Source organism: Diabrotica undecimpunctata, chromosome 3 (genome assembly GCF_040954645.1).
Source record: "Diabrotica undecimpunctata isolate CICGRU chromosome 3, icDiaUnde3, whole genome shotgun sequence".
NCBI lineage: Eukaryota > Metazoa > Arthropoda > Insecta > Coleoptera > Chrysomelidae > Diabrotica > Diabrotica undecimpunctata.
The window spans coordinates 108,452,055-108,473,271 of NC_092805.1; the positions used below are offsets into that span (position 1 = coordinate 108,452,055).

At 33.0% G+C, this 21,217-nt stretch overlaps 1 protein-coding gene across 1 annotated transcript in view; it reads left to right on the forward strand.

Annotated features, from left to right (window-relative positions):
• The window catches only part of LOC140436013 (disintegrin and metalloproteinase domain-containing protein 10-like), a 29,322-nt gene extending 12,280 nt beyond the window's left edge, over positions 1-17,042 (forward strand). The window contains exons 3-6 of the mRNA XM_072524723.1: positions 1,928-2,149; positions 4,530-4,769; positions 4,834-5,027; positions 16,467-17,042. Of these exons, the coding sequence (XP_072380824.1) occupies positions 1,928-2,149; positions 4,530-4,769; positions 4,834-5,027; positions 16,467-17,042 (1,232 nt within the window). The remainder of the gene's footprint in view (positions 1-1,927; positions 2,150-4,529; positions 4,770-4,833; positions 5,028-16,466) is intronic.
• The last annotated feature ends 4,175 nt before the right edge of the window (positions 17,043-21,217 follow it).

Consider the following 21,217-nt stretch of genomic DNA (forward strand, 5'->3'; position numbering starts at 1 on the left):
TGGTATCTAAGAGGCGTCAAGAGACCAAGAAGACGTCAAGAGACCAAACTTAAGATGGGACTATGACATAAGAAAACAAGCCGGTACAACATGGCACAAAAAAGCGAATATTAGACAATCGTGGACAGAAATGAAGAACGAGTATGTAAGGGAGGCTACACCATAATCGGCAGAATACGATAGACAGAATTTTATATATATATATATATATATATATATATATATATATATATATATATATATATATATATATATATATATATATATATATATATATATATATATGTATGTATATATGTATACGTATAAATATATATATTATATATATATATATATATATATATATATATATATATATATATATATATATATATATATATACTCAATGGCATTAGAAGTGTTACACCTAGAAGGAATAAATTCTTCAACTTAATTTTTTGGCAACAGAATGACAACATTTAAAACATGCTATGATAACAATATCAATGTTTTATCTTTTCTACTTTTTGTAAAAATAAAGTTTGACCTTTAAATTTTTTTGTGATGATACCGATTTGTAAAAACCGGTTTGTATAGAAATTTTTAGTTATTTTCTTCAGTCTAATTGTATTCAGTGTAAGAAAATGCCTCGAGTTCAAAGACATCAAAATTACCACCATGTAAGATTTTGACAGGGGCAGAATTATTGCGTATAGAGATATGGGTTTGTCGTATCGCGAAATAGGCCGTCGCGTTAATTGTACGGCAATGACGGTTATGCGTGTCTGTCGTGTTTGGAGAAATGCAGGTAGAGGAACACGAACAAGACCTACTGGTCAACCGAGGCGTACTACAGAGCGTCAAGATGGGCGCTTTAGATTACTTGCTCTGCGAGACCGTTTTGCTACTACGCGTCAAATTACTGACCAATGGTTTGGAGTAGTAGGTAGACCTGTTAGTATGCGTACACTATATCGTCGCATTCGAGTCTTTGGACTGGTTTCATTCCGCCCACGACTAGTGCTTCCTTTGACTGCGGATCACTGTCATCAACGTTTGAATTGGTGCAGAGAACGGCAGCATTGGGTGGCAGAATGGCGTAATGTAGCATTCAGCAATGAATCAAAATTTTGTTTAGGAATGCATGATGGTCGTAGGATGGTAAGACGCCGCCATGGAGAGCGACGAGATATCAGGTTTGCTGTTGAGAGACATGTACACAGGACAGTTAAAGTAATGGTTTGGGGGGCTATTGCCTATGGTAGCCGATCACCACTTGTGTTTATTCGAGGCAATGTGACAGCTGTGCGTTATGTTGATGACATCTTACAAACCATACTACCTTATCTCGACGGCCGTCGAGACGTCCTTTTTCAGCAAGACAAGGCGCGTCCCCATATTGCTCGTCAAACTATGGATTTTCTCCTAGAAGCTGATGTTAATGTTTTGCCGTGGCCACCCCGTGGTTCGGATTTAAATCCTATCGAACATGTATGAGATATGATGGGAAGGAGACTGTCCACTTTGCACCATCCTCCACAGACTCTGACACAGTTAATACATGAAGTTCAAGTTGCTTGGAACGAGGTGCCACAAGCAGACATCGATCATCTCATTTTGTCAATGCCTAGACGTATACAGGAGTGTATTCCGCTACGGGGTCGCCAAACACATTATTAATTTTTTTTTGATTATGTACCTGTTAATAAAAATTCTTGACAATGTTATCGTTTCATTCTTGATGTAAATCCACCATGTTGCCAAAAAATTAAGTTCAAGAAATTATTCCTTCTGGGTGTAACACTTCTAATGTCACTGAGTATATATATATATATATATATATATATATATATATATATATATATATATATATATATATATATATATATATGTATATAGTTATTTGAATTGTTTACTTTTTTAATTAAATCACACATTTTATTTTTAGCCAAATTATTTGTGAAGATGTTTTCGCAGTTTCATTTATTACGAAACGTTTGTTTAGGAGTAGTATTTACTGGCCAGTCTTTCAAAAATAATATTCTTGGTATTAGTTACTCCCCCGTTCCTGCTAAAACTTTGCCATTAGGAGGTATTTGTGATCGATCATTTATTAATTCTTTTGGATTATATCTAAACACCTTAGCAGTATCAGCTAGAAGCCACAGTGGTAAATATTACAAGTATTGTAGTTATAGTTAAATTATTTAGTCTCACTATTATCCTATTTATTAGTTATCCTGAATTACTATAAATCCTATACAATAACAAGTAAAAATATTGCAATTTAAACCCCGATGTCCAATAGCAGCAATCAAATTTTTAAAGCTGTGTATTGCTGTCATATTTTTCAAATGCATGTAGACATAGTAAAACATGGCTAAAGCTTTTTTTCAAAATAAAATAACGATATTGCGAGAGTAACAAAAATTAATATGGTTTTTTGTCAAATTTCAAAAAGGACTTCATAAAGTGTACGTTTCAATTTCCTTGATTTTAAAACTTTTAACGAAACTGTATTTAGAAGTTAACCCCCTTTTTATCTGAATACAGATAAGTATTCATACTTCCCATGAACACGTGCAGTTTTCGCCCTGTGTCTAGATTATTTTTATCGTTCTGAATACGTACCATTATGTGTACTTAGAGTTCTCCTTTTCATAAAATTAGCTTTAGGTATAATTAAGTTAAAGTGTTAAGATTTTCTCATGGGAACAGAACCACCATTTTTTCAATTAGCGTTGCCCGAAATTATAGAAGAAATAACAAGGAACAATTTCAGTTAGTTCTTAGCTGTTTGCCGAAAATGGCTTATGATGCTTATGTTCATAGTCAATATCTCGTGTTGTTTAGTTGTAAAAAACCTTGGAACCTGCCTTTTATGTAGTAAGACTTGTGTAATCTACCGTTAATTTCTTCGATAAATAGAATTTTCCTTCCTTCCTTTATCTTTTAATAGGGTTTCTCTGACCATCTCTTTTTCAATGGCAACCAGCCCATTCAAAACCAGGATACCGCTCGGTGTTGTTTATCGCTTTATTTTGCCGAAGACGATGGCACTTTTAGCGATTAGAAAAAGGTCACACCGAAATGCACCTGTTTTTTGCCCATATCAGATGTTTTCTTTGAATGTAGTTGAACTGCGCTGTTGTGTTAGTTATATTGAGTAACTTTTTTTTGCTTTATTAGAAATATAAATTTTAGAATCAAATCATTATTATGAGACTATTTTTAATCTTTCGAATATATTTTGTTATATGGTTTAGTCAAAAAAGCCACTTAATTTTTTATGTATGTTACCAGGTGTAACGTTTGAGTTTATAATTTAATTTTGATATAAACGAAATAAAGCTCTCTTAGATTCGACTCAGATTGTACTCATTTCATTCAGTTGTGGTCAATTATCAATTATTTGTCATTTTGTTACGCTTAGAAATTTAAAGTTTTAATCAAACTAATTTACTAATTAAGCCCTATTACAATTTATTTAAAGACTGCAACGTGCTTTAGTTATAATACTATAAACGACAATGTGATTGTAAGATCATTTTGTTGAGTATCTAATAAATACATGTTGGCCAATTGTTGAGATTAGCATGTATTTGTTTATAATTTTTTTTGGGCATTTAATAAAAATATTTTGAAGACTTTTTATTCTATTTAAATATTAATATTTTAGAAACGATATAACTTATTTGAAGTATTTTATTGAATATGTAATCTCTTTCAGCTTATGGGAAAATATGTCAATTTTTATAATTTTCTTTGATAATGTGTTGATATGTTTTCTGGCGTGTTTTTCTGATGCCTTCGACCGAAATGTCGATATAATGTTTAGTTTATTTAGGCTTTAGTTTCTTTATAAGTTTCAAGTTAAAACTTATTGGCGCCCATTTTATTTTGCAGTGTAGCTGTAATCCGTGTTTCTTATTTTTCTGTTATCTGTTATCTAATTATTATCTATAGTTTATACATATATCTATCTGACTTTAATCTGTACTTTTTCATTAATTTATATCCTTACCCACCCCCAATGAAGCTCCGAATTGAGCAACGGGGACTTCGTTATGTCTTGGTGAACGATCAGCTTTTATCATCTACAGCCTTACGTCTTCGTTTATATTACTATCAAGTATTTGAATGCCTGTCATGTCTTTTGAGAAATTTCATTTCGGATGATAGCTTGGATTCTATCTTGGATTGGAGTTATATCTTTGCGTCACCACCCAACTTTCATATCCATATAACGGAGTTTCTTGTCATGTTCCTTAATGTTCTTTGAACTTTTATCATATATACTGAAGTTTGTTAATTTTGTGATTAATATCGCTATTTTTCTCGAAACTTATGTAATATCCTAGTACCTAGTTAATTAAAATGACTCATAGTGATGATCGTTAGTTTTTTTTTTCGGGTATTTACTCGCATTTTTAAACGCCGCAACTCGCAACTCGCAACTCGTCTATTTTATCGAATGCCTCCGAAATTAGTTTTTTTTTTAAATCATGAAAGTTATGAATATTTTTCTAATATGAATTATGTGATTCTAGGTAGAAATATACTACAGTTTATTTTTAATTTAAGTTTATGTCATGAATTGGGCCATAGCTTTGGAGCAGATCACGATTCAACAAAAAGATGTGAAGGATATCTAATGTCACCTCAAACTCCTGTCGACCAAAACCGAAAACATTTCATATTTTCACCTTGTAGTAAGAGAGACATGCTAATTACCATGAGACAAAAAGGACAATGTTTTGAAGACGATTATGTAGCTTTTTGTGGAAATAGTAGGTATATTTTATCTAAAATTCTGATATATTCTAACGATGAACTTGTATATAAAATCTTAAGAGATAAAGGAAGAAACAGAAGAGTGTGATTGTGGAACAATAAGAGATTGTTGGGAATTTGATAGATGCTGTATACCACATGGAAGACGAAACGCATGCAAAATAAACAGAGAATACGGCTACAATTGTCACCCATCTCAAGGATTATGCTGTACATCGAAGTGCCAATATGCAAATTTGGAATCTTTTGGCCTGGTAAGATTTGATTTTTTTTAATTAACACTTATATTTTCTTATGCTATTAAACAAGCCTGTATTTTACACTTTTTTAATGCCAAAAACATTGATCTTGAAATTTAAAGTCCAGGGAAATAAGCTTTTTTTCGTGACACTTGTTCGGCCAGGCAAACGACAGTTGTTTTGAGTAATAAGGACCTCTATAACAAGAACCTATATGTTTCCTGTAGTCGAATTTTTGGACTTATTAGTTATTAACAAATTAAGATCAAAAAATGGTAAATTTTCACTTTTTTCATCTATCAGCAGAAAGTGAAGCATTTGAAATAAATTTAAGAGTAAGAAACTTCTAATATCTAACTAATAAATCTAATCTAAACTAATATCATCATCATCATTCTTGCTTTACAACCATTCGTTGGTCCTAGCCTCCTCAAGAATTTCTCTCCAGTCATCCTTATTCATCACCTTCCTCCTCCAAGCACGTATTCCTATATTTTTCATGTCTTCATCGATGTTATCAAGGAACCTTATTCTGGGTCTTCCTCTTCTTCTCTGAACAATGGGTCTATCAAGGAGCGTTTTTCTAGCTGGATCATTTTGTTCCATCCGCATTACATGCTTTATCCGCCTCAGACGTCCTATATTAATATGTTTTATTATTTCTGGTTCCTGGTATATTCTATAAAGTTCTAAGTTGTATCGTTTTCTTCACACTTCATTGTCATTCACTGCTCCATAGATTCGCCCTAGTACTTTTCTTTCGAAATATCCTAACATGATTTCATTACTTTTTGTTAGAGTCCAGGATTCTGAAGCATATATTAGGACTGGGCGTATTATTGTTTTGTAGAGTTTTATTTTGTATTTCTCGATATAATTATGGATTAAACGAGGAGATTGAGCCCAAAATAGCATGTGTTGGCTGTGCAAATTCTGTGGTTTATCTCTGCGGTAGTATTATCTTTAGTGTTAAGGAGCGCTCTCATGTATACAAATTCGTTCAATGCTTCGATGACGCCGTTTTCTATAACAAGTGGTTGTAGGATTTGTGGTTACGTGCTTATTTTCATATACTTTGTTTTGTTGGTGTTTATTATTAAACCCATTTTTGTAGCTGAATTTTTAATGCTACATATGCAGCGTTTTCCATTCTACCAACAATACTGATATCATCAGCATAGGCAAGCATTTTCACTGATTTATTAAATATTGAACCAATGGTTGTGATTGTTTTTTATTGATTTATTTAATGTCGTCCGAACCACTGAGGTTATAGACGACAACAATGAAAAATACATATTAGAACAAAAGAAAGGTAAATATTAATTACATACTAACATGGAGGAAGATTGATGTATGTAATTTGTGATACATACTAGATTTTAATTTAAATATCTTTTATGCCTATAGCCGTTAAAAACTTTATAATATTGTTTAGATGATTGTTGTCTCTAAGAAGCTCGCCTATGTCGCTGGGAAGGTCGAGTTGACTTCTTGTTTCCTGGAAAATTTGGCATTCGGTTAAAATATGTTTTACTGTACTGTTGGTTTGACACTGGTTGCAGCATGGAGGATTGTCTCTTGTAATTCGGTAAAGATGTGTATGGCGGGTGTGACCAAGTCGAAGTCGAGAAAAGATGACTTGTTTGTTCTAGGTAACACAAAGGCTTGTTTTTGTAAAGCATTGTCTTTAATTTGCCTTAGTCTTTCGGAACACTGCGACCATTTGTTTTGCCACGCACAACTAACTATATTTTTTAAGCACAATTTAAGATCACTTGGCACTATTTTATTTAATTGCACTTGACCATCACTTGTCGCTGCTTCGTGAGCTAGACGGTCCACAACCTCGTTACCTTGTATTCCAATATGAGATGGAACCCAGATTAATACCACGTGTTTGTTTTCCTTTGCAGCATTTTGAAGTTCTTTGTAAATGTCTTTATGAATAGGGTTGCTGGAGTATATGTTTTGGATGTCACAAAGGGCATTCATTGAGTCAGTTATGATTGTGTAATTTCTCTGGTGCGTTTTGTTAATGAATTTTAGAGCTTCAAGGATTGCGTATAGATCTGCATTGGAGATAGTCCAGTTGTTATGCAACTTAAATTTAGTATTATGAGTATTACAGAAAATGGCTGCGCCGATTCCGTCCGTTGTTTTTGATGCATCTGTGTAGATCTGTCGCTAGTCGCTAAATCTATCCATAATATCTTTGAAGTGGTTTAATAATAAGGCTTGTGGGGATTCATGTTTATTAAATTTTGATAGATCAGTAATTACTGGTGGTTTATTTACAGTCCATGGAGGAGGAGGGATTTCGGAAGGGTGGTATATTGTCGGGAATATTATGCTATATTTATGAAGTAATCGGTTAATTCGTTCATAGAAAGGCGGATTACATTGAGGATGAGATGAGAAGTAGTGGCTAAAACGATTGCTATGAACGTTGTGGTAGACTGGGTTATCTAGAGAGGATAGAACTTTACAAGCAAACGACAAACTTAAAAAATCTCTTCTAAATTCTAAAAGGGTTTGCCCTGACTCACTGCATATACTTAGTATGGGGCTTGTTCGAAAGGCACCCAAAGCGACTCGCAGTCCCGTATTTTGAATTACATCTAGTTCTTTAAGAACAGATTTCTTGGCTGAGTTATATACCACTGAGCCGTAGTCAATTTTTGATCGAACTAAGGATGAAAAGATTCGTAGAAGAGTTGCCGTATCGCTGCCCTAGGTGATGTTTGACAGTGTCTTCAAAATATTAATGCTTGCTGGCAAGTACCTTTTATATTTTTAATGTGACTTCCAATTCAATGTTTTGTCAAATGTAAGACCGAGGAACTTTATTTCTCTTACAAAGATCAGATTCTTACCATTCAATGTTAAAATTGGATTATCCCCTTTTCACTTTTTGGAGAAGAGCAAGCATTTTCTTTTTTCGTTCGAGAAACTCAGTCCTGTTTTGTCAGACCATTTCTGGAGATTATTTAATGCGCTTTGTAGGATTCTTTGGGTGGATTCTAGATTTGTTCCTCTTAGTAGGACAACTAGATCGTCTGCGTATAGTCCTGCTTTTACTGGGTGTTGACATTGTTTCAAGATGTCGTTAATTGCAACAAGAAATAAAGTTACACTTAACACCGATCCTTGGGGGACTCCATTTTCCTGGATTCGAGTTGATGATAGTGTTCCATTTGCTCGTACCTTAAATGTTCTAAGTTGAAGAAAATTTTGAATAAATTTTAGGAATTTTCCATTAATACCCCAGGAGTGAAGCTTTTTTTACTATACCATATCTCCATGTGCAATCGTAGGTTTTTGTTATATCGCAGAAAATAGCTAGACAGTGTTGTTTGTTAATGAGTGCTTCGTGAACTTCGGATTCAAGATCAACTAGGTTATCCGTCGTTGATCTATTTTGACGAAAGCCATTTTGCTCCGGGATAAGTAATTTTTTATCTTGCAGAAACCATGTAAGACGACGGTTTATAATCTTTTCAAATAGCTTACAGGTTGACGAGGTTAGGGATATTGGTCTATAGGACTGGGGATCTGTTTTCGGTTTTTGGGGTTTAGGAATTGGGATAATATATGATTCTGACCAAGAGTTTGGAAAGTAGTACTGAATCCACATTTGGTTCAAAACATTAAGGAGGTATGTTCTAGCGTTTGTGCTTAGTTTTTGGAGAAAAATTATTGGTATATCATCTGGACCCGGAGAAGAGTTTTTTATGCCAAACAATGCATCGTCCATTTCTTCCAGTAAAATTGGAGAGTTCATGTAGTCTTCCGTGTTCTCTGTGATCATTATCTCCTTCTTTTCATTTCTAAATTTAAATTGAAGAAAATTTGAAGAGTAGTTATTAGTGCTGGAATTTTGTTCGTAAAGGTCTGCAAAAATTTCTGTGGTTTCTTCTGTTGAGGTAATGAATTGATCATTATGTTTTAAGAAACTAATTTGGGTGTTTTGCTGTTTTCCAGATAGTTGACGAACTTGCCTCCATAATGCAGACAGGGGAGTAGAGTTGTTGATGGATGCCACGAAAGATTTCCAGTTTTGTTTTTTGGTTTGCTTAATCTGATATCGAGATTCAGCTCTTAGTTTTTTATATTCTATTTGATTTTGTGTAGTAGGACATCGTCTGAATTTGTTAAAAGCTCGCTTGTATTTTTTGATGGCTTCGTCACATTTGGCATTCCACCACGGTACTGGCGTGTGAGTTTTTAGAGTTTTGGTTTTTCTGACTGCTTTGTGGCCTGCTTCTAATAGTACCTCAGAGAATTTTAGATAAGTTGAAGATATATTTGAGGTACTAGGGTCAGGGAGATATGGAAGTTTTTGGTCTACTTGGTCTGAGAAGAGTGTCCAATTTGCCTGGCCTAATTTCCATTTTGAGAGAGGAGTGGTTAAGGCGGTTTTAAAAGGACGGGTTATAAGAATAGGAAAGTGATCACTCCCGTATAAGTAGGGATGGACTTCCCAATTTAAGGATGTTTGTAGGATCGGATCGCACATGCTCAGGTCGATAACTGAGGATTCTCCTGTTTGTATATTAAATCTTGTGGGTTCCCCTGTGTTCAAGATGTTTGTATTGTTACTGTCAAGTAATTGTTCTAGTACTTTTCCTTTTATTGATCGAAATTTGGATCTCCAGTAGGGGCTATGACTATTAAAATCTCCTAATAGTATACGGGGAGATGGGATCTGTTGAAGTAGTTCCTCAATTAGGGCAGTTGAAACATTTTCACTCGGTGGAATATAAATGTTGCATATTGAGATCTTTATATCACTATTAATTGTGATTGCAACAGCTTCTAAGGATGTATTTAAAGGTATTAGTTCTGCTTTATACATTTGGTTGATATAGATTGCTACTCCACCACTTGCTTTATCTCTATTGGTCCTGTTTCTATAAAAGCATTTAAAACCCTCGAACCTTGCATGGTAAGAATCTTTGAAATGGGTTTCTTGAAGGCAAATAACTGACGGCGTTTGTTGAGCAATTAGCTTGTGTAACATTTCGCAACAGGTGTGGTACCCGTTGAGATTCCATTGTATTATACATCTGAATGTTAAGCACTTAAGTTTTCTTGAGAGGATGAGAGTTCGCTGACCACTGATGTAGATGTTCAGAAGAGTTGATGCTGTAGTTTTATTTTAATGTTTGTGATTTTTGTTTTCAACGTTTTTGAACTTTTTGTGTACATAGTGTCTAGATCCTTAAAGAAACCTGGTACATTGTCTGTATAGGTTTTAAGAAGATCCAATATGTCTGCGCTGTGTGGGGCTGATTCAAAGAAATTTAAAGTTTGGTTATAGTTCAGTGTAAAATTGTTTTATTGTCTTCAAATATTTGTTTTAATGGTTGCATTTCATTGTGAATGGATTTTTCCGGTTTTAATTTCTTATGTTTGGGTTTTTGAAATGTGGGTTTGTTTTTGCAGGTCTTCATGCGGTGGTGAAGACTCTGACATTTGTCGTTTAATGGAAATCGTTGAAGTTTATTGGGCTACCGTTTTAGATGCTTTCATTGATTCCGTATTCTGTTTATTTCGTTCTTTGGTATTTACATTGACATTTTGATTAACTGAAGATGCGCTTATGTTTTGACAAGATTCATCATTAGACGCTAGAGTGTTGGCGGCTTCTGTGCATTGGGTGAAATTCTCTAATGAAGTTTGCTCGTTATGTGGTAAAAGGGGGCATACTACAGCTAACTGACCTGACTGTTTACAAGAAAAACATTCAAGGTTGTCGCTTGCTAAGAAAATTCTGTATGATGTATTATCGAAATTTATTATGAAAGAAGCTGGCAATGTTGCATTGTTTTCTAAAGGAGTAATATACGTTTGTCGGCGAAAACTGAGAATATAACTAAATTCTGGGCGAGACGCGTTTATTTTAAGAAAGTTGATAGGCGATAATAGATTTAGACCTAGCTTTATTAGCTCTACTTCTAAAATAGAATGTGGTATGCTGGGGCATACATTGGATAAAACAATTCTTTGACTTGGAGTCATTAATTTGCGGGCAGTGAGAATTTGATTGTTGACTTTAATTGAACCATAATTTTTTAAGAAGTTATCTACTTGTTTGTTTGAGGATAAGTAAATGCATACTCTATTTTGCGAAATCCGTGAGGCGAAAATAATATCTTTAGGATTTACAATACTGCCCAAAGCTATTAGATAATCTTCAATTTTTACGTCGTCAATGGAAGTAAATAAGATGGCTTGCTGTTTATCGGGAAATTTGGATGATGTTTGATTTTTTATTGTAATTGATGCGTATGATTGAGAATTGTATTGAGTTGAATTACTAGGTATGGGAAGGTTCAGAGGAGAGTTGGGGACATGGCTCCCTGGATTTTTGTTATCCATTATTTGAACGCCACATTAATAATTTAAATTGTGGGTGAGTGCGGTCCTGTTCACCTGACGAACTTGTTTTGATATTTCAATTAAGCAAAACTTCGAAAAATGATGGGTGTTTTTCGATTGACAATAAATGCTTAAATATATGTAAACAAACTTTGTTTACTTACTGGTTTTTGCAGATTCAACCGTTGATCTTAGATGAACTTGATTATCACACCGTTTTTATTAAATAAAAACTAATTAACTAAATACTTGTGTGTTTTACTTTTTTAATATTGATAGCTTAGGAACTCGTATTAAAATACGTCTGTTCACCTTGCTGTCTCGATGCGAAGTCCTGGTTGTGATTTGTGACATACGTATTACTTTTTCCAGAGCCAGATTGAACAGTATACAGGAGAGAGGGTCTCCCTGGCGCAGCTCATTATTTGTTTTAAAAGGTTACAGGTGAATTCGTACTATACATTCAACTTTTTCAAGAGTTAGTTTTGTCAAATTTACCAACTGATTTGGTATTCCTATCACTTTCATTGCTTTGAACATTTCTCTTGGAATGTCATGGAATGGAATGCTATATTCCAGTGTTTTTTTCTAAAATTTGTTTCAGGGTTGCAATCTGATGAATTGGCGATGTAGTTACTCTGAAACCAGCCTGGTATTTTTCTACTTTCCTTTCTGCATATGGTTAGAGCATTCAAAGATATTTGCTTTTTTTGTGAATGGTGCAAAGTATTCCAATATTCCAATCATTGGGGAGGGATTTCTGTGTCCATATTTCTTTTATAAGCTGCTGTAATGCCATTATGGTATCGTGACCACCTTCTTTATATAGTTCAATTGGGATTAATTCCGGGTGATTTTTTACTGGCTAGTTTTTTAACTGCATCTTTAACTTTAAGAATCGTTGGTGGTGCTCTTCCCTCTCGTTTGTTCCCCTTACCTCATCTCTTTCGTCTTTTAGGTTTTCTTCTTCTTCCTCTATATTAAGTGCCTGGTTAAAGTATTCCACCTATATATTCAATACATCTTTTCTTGTAGTTAATAGGTCGCCATTCTAACTTCTGCATGGTCTTGTGGTTGCTTTGAATTGTTTTCTGTTGATGTTAACAGACGATTCAATATTGTTATTAATTGGATGACATTTATAACTTCTAAATTTTGACAATCGTTACGAATCCAATCTTTTATTGACAGATATTCTTTTTTTTAATCTTTCTGTTAATTTTTAAAATAAGTCCAAAAAATCGACTGCAGGTAAGTCAGAATAAGTAGTTTCGAGATAAAGACGATTCTGTTTATTTTCGTGTTAATATCGTTGAAATAAGACACAAGTTTTAAGAAAATTAACATTTAATTATGATTTTGCATGCTTTTCAGCCTATATTACATTAACCAAAAATAGAAATTTAAATAAAATAATATTAATGCTAAAAAATTAGGAATTTCAAAGTTACAACACTTTTGCACGGAGAAAATTGTTAATCACAAACATTTAGTATTAGAATTTTAAAGTTACAACACTTTTGCACGGAGAAAATTGTAAAAAGTGTAGACACATTTTCTGTTAGTTGTTGTCCTCTTCTCGTATATCATCTTGGGCCAAAATATTTTTATAAAACTATGGTGCGCTTCTGGTATCATACCCGAATGGCATAAGTATAACAAATCTTTCTTTTTGGCTGTCCTTTGTAGGCAGGTTTAAGTAGCACTTCTCGTATATTAAGTGTAGTCCGTGATGATTTTTTTAGATTAAAAGAATTTCATAGTTCGTCATCATAGTTGTACTTAAAGAAAATTGTGTGCGGACTATCTTTTCTACATTGCAGAATTTTTAAATCTGTCCACTTCACATTTTCTTTATTTTGATCAATTTTATAGTTGTTTCCCAACAGAAAGGAAACATGTTTAAAATCAATGCTATCCTTTGTTTCCATTTCCCGGACTATGTAGGTTGAACCACTTTTTTTGCTACATTTCACTACAGTTGCCCATTCAGTAAGAATATAAATTGGACCGCTCTTCAGCACTCTTTTCTTTTGCCGCTCTATTAATGAGTGCATGTTGTCACCAGCGTTTTGTGTGTGGCCTCTGATTAAAAACTTGTGGGTAATCGATTCTATATGACCCACATTAGTAAAAATATACAAATACACAGAGGCGATAAATTAATTTTTGTTCTACCCGGCACAGTTGTCGCTAAAAAAAATTAAATTTTTGCTTATTGCATGATTTGTCATGTAATAATAGACACAACTTGCAATTTTATTACTTCCTCGTTTCGCTACAGACAGACTCATTCCACATAAAGCAGTATCCTTGCTTGGATACGTTATCAAATAATGTGAAATTATACATATTTAAACGTCGCTTATAATAAAACATTGATACATCTCCGCATGGCGTCTGTAATACAGCTTGAAGATCGTAATCGCATACGGTTGACATCATTAGCTAATTCTAGATCTTGTTTCTTTGATTCGCGTGCTTGATTTTTGTTTTTAATATGCAAGTTGTAGTTGCCCTGCAATGATTTTCTCTGCTCTTCATTAGAGTTTTATATACTTCACCCTCTGAACATTGGTCTTTTTTAGGAGAAAAGAATCCAATGTTAAATTCATAATTAAAGATGCGTTCATAGTGATGTTTCTTAAGACAAATATCGCCGTCTGAAATGCACTTAACTTTGTATAGTCTATACATTTCGGATATGGTTAAGCTACCATCAATAAAAGCTCTACTAGTTTGAGTCCTTAAATAGTGACTTTCGATGGTCGGGAACATCTTTATGTGCTGACGTATTTTTTCCAAGCCAACTTCATCAGATTTTTATGAGGCACATGCTTCCCTCTTCGGTAATCTTCGAGGATACCAGCATCATCAGTTTTCTTCCATGTGGTGTAAATGTATCGATCACTCACTCCCAAAGTATTGAGAAAAAATGTCTTGCATACTCGAGTGTCCTTATCATTAATCCTAAATTTATATTGCAAGTTAGGTTTGCGATTGCTTCCAGGTGTTTTATTTTGATACTTAGGTCTAATTTCATTGATATATCTTAATATAAAATCTCTTTATAAATTTATGTTACCCAGGTTCCAAAATTTTCGATGAATATGCGTTCTTATATCCACAGAATTTTCAAAACATTTCAAACAAGTTTGAGAACAAGCTTCTTTCATCTGTCGAGCGTACATGATTGTACCTTTATTTGACTCGTAGAGCTTACCAGAGTTAATAAGTTTCTTGACCTTATTTCGTCTCTATTCTTCAGGCTTTGCACTTCGTTTTCTCGCACAAGAAAATAAAATGCAAGGCCAACAGAAAAGTTTGTTTTTTATTTCACTCCCGGTAATCCATAAGTACTTGCTGTACCAATTATCTGAAAATGATCTATTACTTCCCTTACTAATATTTATAAGCCGGGACATTTTAGGCAAGGGACACCTCTTATTTTTAATAACAATTTGTTCTTCGTATGGAATAGATGAAAACCCATTTTGCAAAATATATTTTACAATATTAGATTTATCAATAAGTATTTAGTTTCTCCCATAGCTTGCATTTTTTAGGTTAATTTACCTGAATTTGTTTACACTTTAATTAAGAAAAAACTTCTAATATATCATAAACCCTTTAACTATTTACGGCAGTGGTAACGTATCGCAGTATTACTTTAGAAAATAAAAATAAATCCCAGAAAGAAAATCCAGTCCGTGCACTCAATATCGCTTCACTATTTAAGTTCTTAAGTACTTATCCAGTCCAAAATAACATTTCCTCTCGCGCTCGCAAGGTAAAGTTTGCGGCCAATCCAAATGAGGCATCGGCAAATTTAAATTTGCCGTACTTGGCAATTAAATGCGCAAGGAGAGAAATGTATGTTTTGTGCTCATCAACTAATATTCCGTTGATTATCACATGTATATTATCGTCAAGCGGAATCGGCTTGCCGAAACCCCGAAACGCGTCTTTTTAAGAATTCACACAGGCGGATGAATGTCTCGGATTTCGGATCATTAATTTTTTAAATTGTCTTACGCAGGGATCTCTTAATGCTCAGATTGGACAAAATCTTTTAAAAACCATGAATAAAATTTAGTCTGGTCGAATTCTTTTAAAAACCATAAATAAAATTCAGTCTTTATTATCTCACAGATATTTTATTTGTTTCACAGAAACAAATGGCATCAACTTATTACTTGCCACAATTAATTATCGAAATACTGATTAAATTAAATATTAAAAAAAAATCTATAATATCTATAAAGGTGTACCCTGACCGGCCGCCACTGTACTATAGTGTTGGCTGCTCTAAAACGATATGTAGCAGATAAAAATTTAAATTTTAAAATGTTTATAAATATTGTGATTTTTCCTAGAGTAGTGGAAAAATATTGAGAACACGCTTTCGAGCGTTATTTTATGGAAAAGGAATCTCTAGATTTAATTGTAAATGAAATAAAAATACATTTGCAGGAAGATAGTGCAATAATAACTTGAATTCTCTAGAAAATAGCCATTCCGTTACAGAAGACTTACCTTTTGAACCTTAACATTAATCTTGTTTTTTTTTGTAGTCTTATGTTAAAAATTAAATTATTTCAAGATTCGTGTGTAGTCAAGTTATATTTATTTTTCTAATCATTTTTATTTAAAAGAAAAATAATTAGACCACTTAATTTAACGACCACTTAATTTAAAGACCCCTTAACTAAATTTTTACATTAACTTTATTGTTATACAATAATTATCGAAATGTTTTCATCAAAAACACATTCTACATACCTACATAATTATCTTTTTCTATAACTACATAATTTGGAAAATTGTTTTCATTTAAGTTCCTTTATAAATTAAGCTCACACTCTGCAAACTTGTTGCTCAGATTATACCAACGAGGTCAGAAAAAATAGCTCTTTATGCATCTCTTTTCTTAAGTCTCAAGCTATAGGTATTACCCGAGTAGGACCGTTTACACTATTGTCACGAAGAATAAATTTACTGTAATGTAATAGTTGGGTAATATTTGAACAGTTTTATATCTGGATTATAACTCTAATGTCTTATTTTCAGGAATGTAAACATTTTCAGAAAGCATGCCCTTGTAAGACAAATGAAAAGACTTGTACTTGCGGTGTAAATGGATACTGCCGAGGCAGTCGGTGTCACAGTGAAGAATGTACTAGAGTTGGATTAGAAGAATGTGCCTGTCCTAAAGGTTTGAATGTAACAAATTGTAGAACCTGCTGCTTATCAAAAACAGATTCAATGTTGACGTGTTCGTTATCTAATGAAATTACTAGGTATGCAATAGAATTAGACAGAGGCATCTTACAACATTTAAAAAAACAGCCGCATAAAAATAAATTGGAGAACGTTAATTATGGATTCTACGAAACATATTGTGATGGTTCTGAATGTATTCAGCTCTATTTTAGAAGTGTGAAGTTTGGAGAATTTTGTACATTATTTGGAAAACTAGGAAATTGCAGTATAAATAATGTGTGTGAAATACATGATAAATTGTTTCTGTATACTGGGATTTTTGATAAAGGGCTGTTAAGAAGTGGAGGAACAATGAATATAATTCGTGAATTTAATGCATTATTTGTGTTGTATTTGGCTAAATATATTGTACTAAATTTGTAATCTTTTCGTCTAGCTTTATCACGTTTAAAAAATTGATTGCCCATTGCATTTTAAGCTCCAATTGTTAATATTTCCAGGAATGCAGACATAAGTTCGTGTAACAACTACACATTCAAAAAATTTGAGAAGGTATCTGTAATAACTAGAAGTATTTTGACACATTTTGAGAAAACTTCATGTTTTCGTTTTCGAAAAACTCAAAAAAACTACTTTTTTCCAAGTATAAAGCGGGAAAACCAAACATACAATTTAGTTAATTTTCTTACAGCATAAAGATATAATACTAAGAAATACTTTTAAATTTTTTGAAAATTTTTGAATGTACAATTTTGCCACAATATAAAAAAATAATGTTCCGGCTTATAATAAAGCTACCTGTAGGAAACCGGAAGAAATTTTAATAACAACATAGATAAAACTGTAATAATAATATTTTTTCCTGAAACATATGAAAAATCTCGTTAAACAAGAATTATATCTTGAACTGCCGCCACTAAATTGTGTTGTAGAGAGATGGCTCCATCTGAAACATCGGTAATCTTTATCATCGATAGATAGCATTACTTTCGGCTTCGAAAGGCTTGAAACGGAACGTCATGCTAACAGGGTTGCCATATCGATTACTTTGTACAACACGTTGGTAGATTACAACAAAATTATAAGATTGTTATCGGTTTGAATTTTGAACTGGCCATGCTGAAACTTACAGAATAGTAGACACTGTAACTTTTGTTTTGAAAGTACGATGTCATAAAATTTACAATCTACAAGTAATATATTATTTATAAAAAAACTATTTAGTTTTTAAAAATCTATTGAGGCGTTTTTAGTTAATTATTTTAGTATTTATAAACAATAGTGTTATAATATATATATATATATATATAGATATATATATATATATATATATATATATATATATATATATATATAAAGTGCATGTATGTATATGTATATTATATATATATATATATATATATATATATATATATATATATATATATATATATATATATATATATACAAGGTGCGGCAATAGTTCGTCGAAGTACGATATTATTCCCGTTATTATGAAATAATAATTCTTACTTCTGTTTTTGAGCCTTGAAAATTGTCATATTTCTTTTTTTTTCTTTTGTGTATAAAAAAAGATACGCAGACGACACCGACATTATTGCGGACAGTGCTGAGGGTTTACAACGACTTTTGAATGTCATAACCACAGAGGGAGATGGCTTGGGACTAAATATAAACACAAATAAAACAAAAGTAATGGCTGTTACACGTGCACCAAATGTCGACATTAATATTTGTATCTATAACAAACATATAGAACCAGTACAAAGATTCCAGTATCTTGGTTGCTGAATAACAAACGATCTTGACCACGAGGTCGAAATACGTGCTCGTATAGAATATGCTAGGTCCGCATTTCAACGAATGAAAAAATTCCTAATAAACTCTATGTTATCGTTGGATATCCGATACCAATTTGTAAAAAACGTTTATTTATTCCATATTGCTATACGGAGTGGAAACATGGATTCTCGGTATTACAAGTATGAGGCGTATAGGAACCTTTGAGATGTGGGTTTTTCGAAGGATGCTGAAGATCTTTTGGACAGAGTACGTGACCAACAACGAGGTGCTGAGAAGAATGGGTACTTAGAGAGAACTCCTAAATATTGTAAAAAACAGAAAAACGAGTTATCTATTAGGACATATTTACAGAGGAGAAAAATATAAATTCCTACGACTTATAATGAAAGGGAAAGTGGAAGGAAGAAGAGTTCCAGGAAGAAGAAAATGCTCCTGGTTGAAGGAACTAAGGGACTGGACAGGCATGGACACACATTCGATACTAAGAACAGCTCAAGATAGAGAGCAATTTGCTGTAGTTATAGCCAACCTTCAGTAATGGAGAAGACACCTTAAGAAGAAGATAAAAAAAGACTTTAGAGATTTTGGCTTAAAATTACTCAAAAAATCCTAAAAAATAGATTTGAAAAATATATGTACAAATTAGGTCCACTTTTATGTGGACATGTCGATGTAACTTTAACTTGAGAATATCCGTCAGAAAAGATCATAACATGTAATTCGTCTTTAACAAGACAAATACATGCCATGATGACAGTAAAATTCTCCTGTTAGCGATTCCATAGTAAATTATGAGGGAAAAACCAGGAAAAAAACCTCATAATACTATATTTTAAAGTCGTCTACTTTAAAATGTATAATGTATGTCTGAATTGTCAATATAGATGAGTCAGATAAAATTAAATTAGAAGAATTTTTCACTAAGTAACAAAAAACAAAATTTGTTTAATTTACTAATGTTTGTATTTTGAGAACGATTTCCGAAGTGTAAATTGAAACATCAGTAAACGTACTTTAACCTTTAATTGTGGCTTATTCTCATTTAAATAGTAGTTACTTTAAAATGACACAAGAAAATAGCTTCAGAACAATAGAGAGACTGTGATGGAAACGCCAGATTTACGTTCCTATAGATTTTTAGTATATATCCTAATAAACGGCTAGCTTTAAATAGCTGCTTAAATGCAGCTCTATTTATTCAAATACCTTTGGAGAAATTCATGAAAAAAATTCATGATTCAAATTTTTTGAATGTTCGAATCTTCTATTTTACTTGTCTGTTGGACTCTTCGAACTTCTTCCGGATAACTCCTTTACAGGTCATCATCTAGGGTACATTAACCAGGAAAATTACTCTGTAACAGTCTCATAATACGTTCGAGCTGATGTTCAGCATCTTTTCCATAGGGTTTTTGATTATACCTGATAGGTATCATTAGTACCTATGTTGTTTTGAGAGATTTTTTGAAAGCATTGTGATGGGACTAGTTCTGCTATCAGCTATAGATTGTCTCAAAGTGACTAGTCTGTACAGGGTAAATGCACAACATCGATGCCATACTTCTTTGCAAACTTGTATTAAAATAAACGTCACATCTTACTACTTAGCCTAATCCATCTTTTGTGTTGAGGGTAGCTTAAGTACTAATGCCCACTAACGACCCTGCCTGGCTTCCTTCTGTCACTGGTTTTCAAACATAAATAATATTTGCTACAACATACTTTTGTTAAATTAAAATAAAATAGAAATTAAGAAATGCCTTTTATTTATGTCACACAAGCAGTTTGTTTTTAATTCTACAGTATGTGCTAGCGATACAAACCATTTGTTTATAGATTTAAATAAAATCAAATAAAATTGAACTAAAATATAAAGAAACATTTTATTTATGTATTGTTCCGTTCAAAAGTTAAGGAGGAAAGAACTTTTAAAAACCGCACTGTATATATTGGCAGTAACAAAATGTAGAAATATACGAAAATAAAACTAATAAATAAGTTAAAAATAAAAGAAGTCATTGTATTTAATTTCGTGTGTAAGTAGTCGTAATTGTACACCATTATATTTAGTTCCTTCTGTCAATCGCTGTCACATTTAGTTTCTGCTTCACAATCATTATCATTATTATTATCGTCACTGTCATCACTATCTCCGTTATTTATATTTATAATAATTGGTTCGATATCATCATCCAACAAATTGTCAATTTCCCACATTTTTTTTTTCTGTTGCTATTACGTGGTTTACGTAGTTTTTCCATTTCTCTAGCTTAATGACCTGGTACGCTGCTGTAATTAAATTTCGCATTTCAGCTTCTTTAAAATTCGCGTTGCGTCCAGCTATATACCGTTTCTCTTCACTCCAAACCATTTCAATAGGATTGAGTTCACAGTGATAGGGTGGAAGCCTCAGAATCGTCATATTGTGCTTTTTGGCAATATCTTCTATTATGTACCTGTCATATTTTGCTCTGAAGGCCTTGACTATATCAAGTAACTCGCATTCTAGGTAGTCTTCTTCAAAAAATAGGTCCTTTGACAGAAGCCATTCTTGAATATCTTTTTTTAGTGTTGAACTGTTGGGAATTTGTTCTGACTTTCTGCTGTGATAGGAGGCATTGTCCATTACCACAACAGTTTTTTCTGGCAAATTTAGCATTCAGTTATTTTCGAACCAATCTTCGAAGGTCGGTCCATCCATTTCGTCGTGGTAGTCCTGAGTATTTTTCTTTGCCAAAAACTTAAGCTCTGCTCCATCAACAAATCCATTAGTAGATCCTGCGTGCAGTAAAACG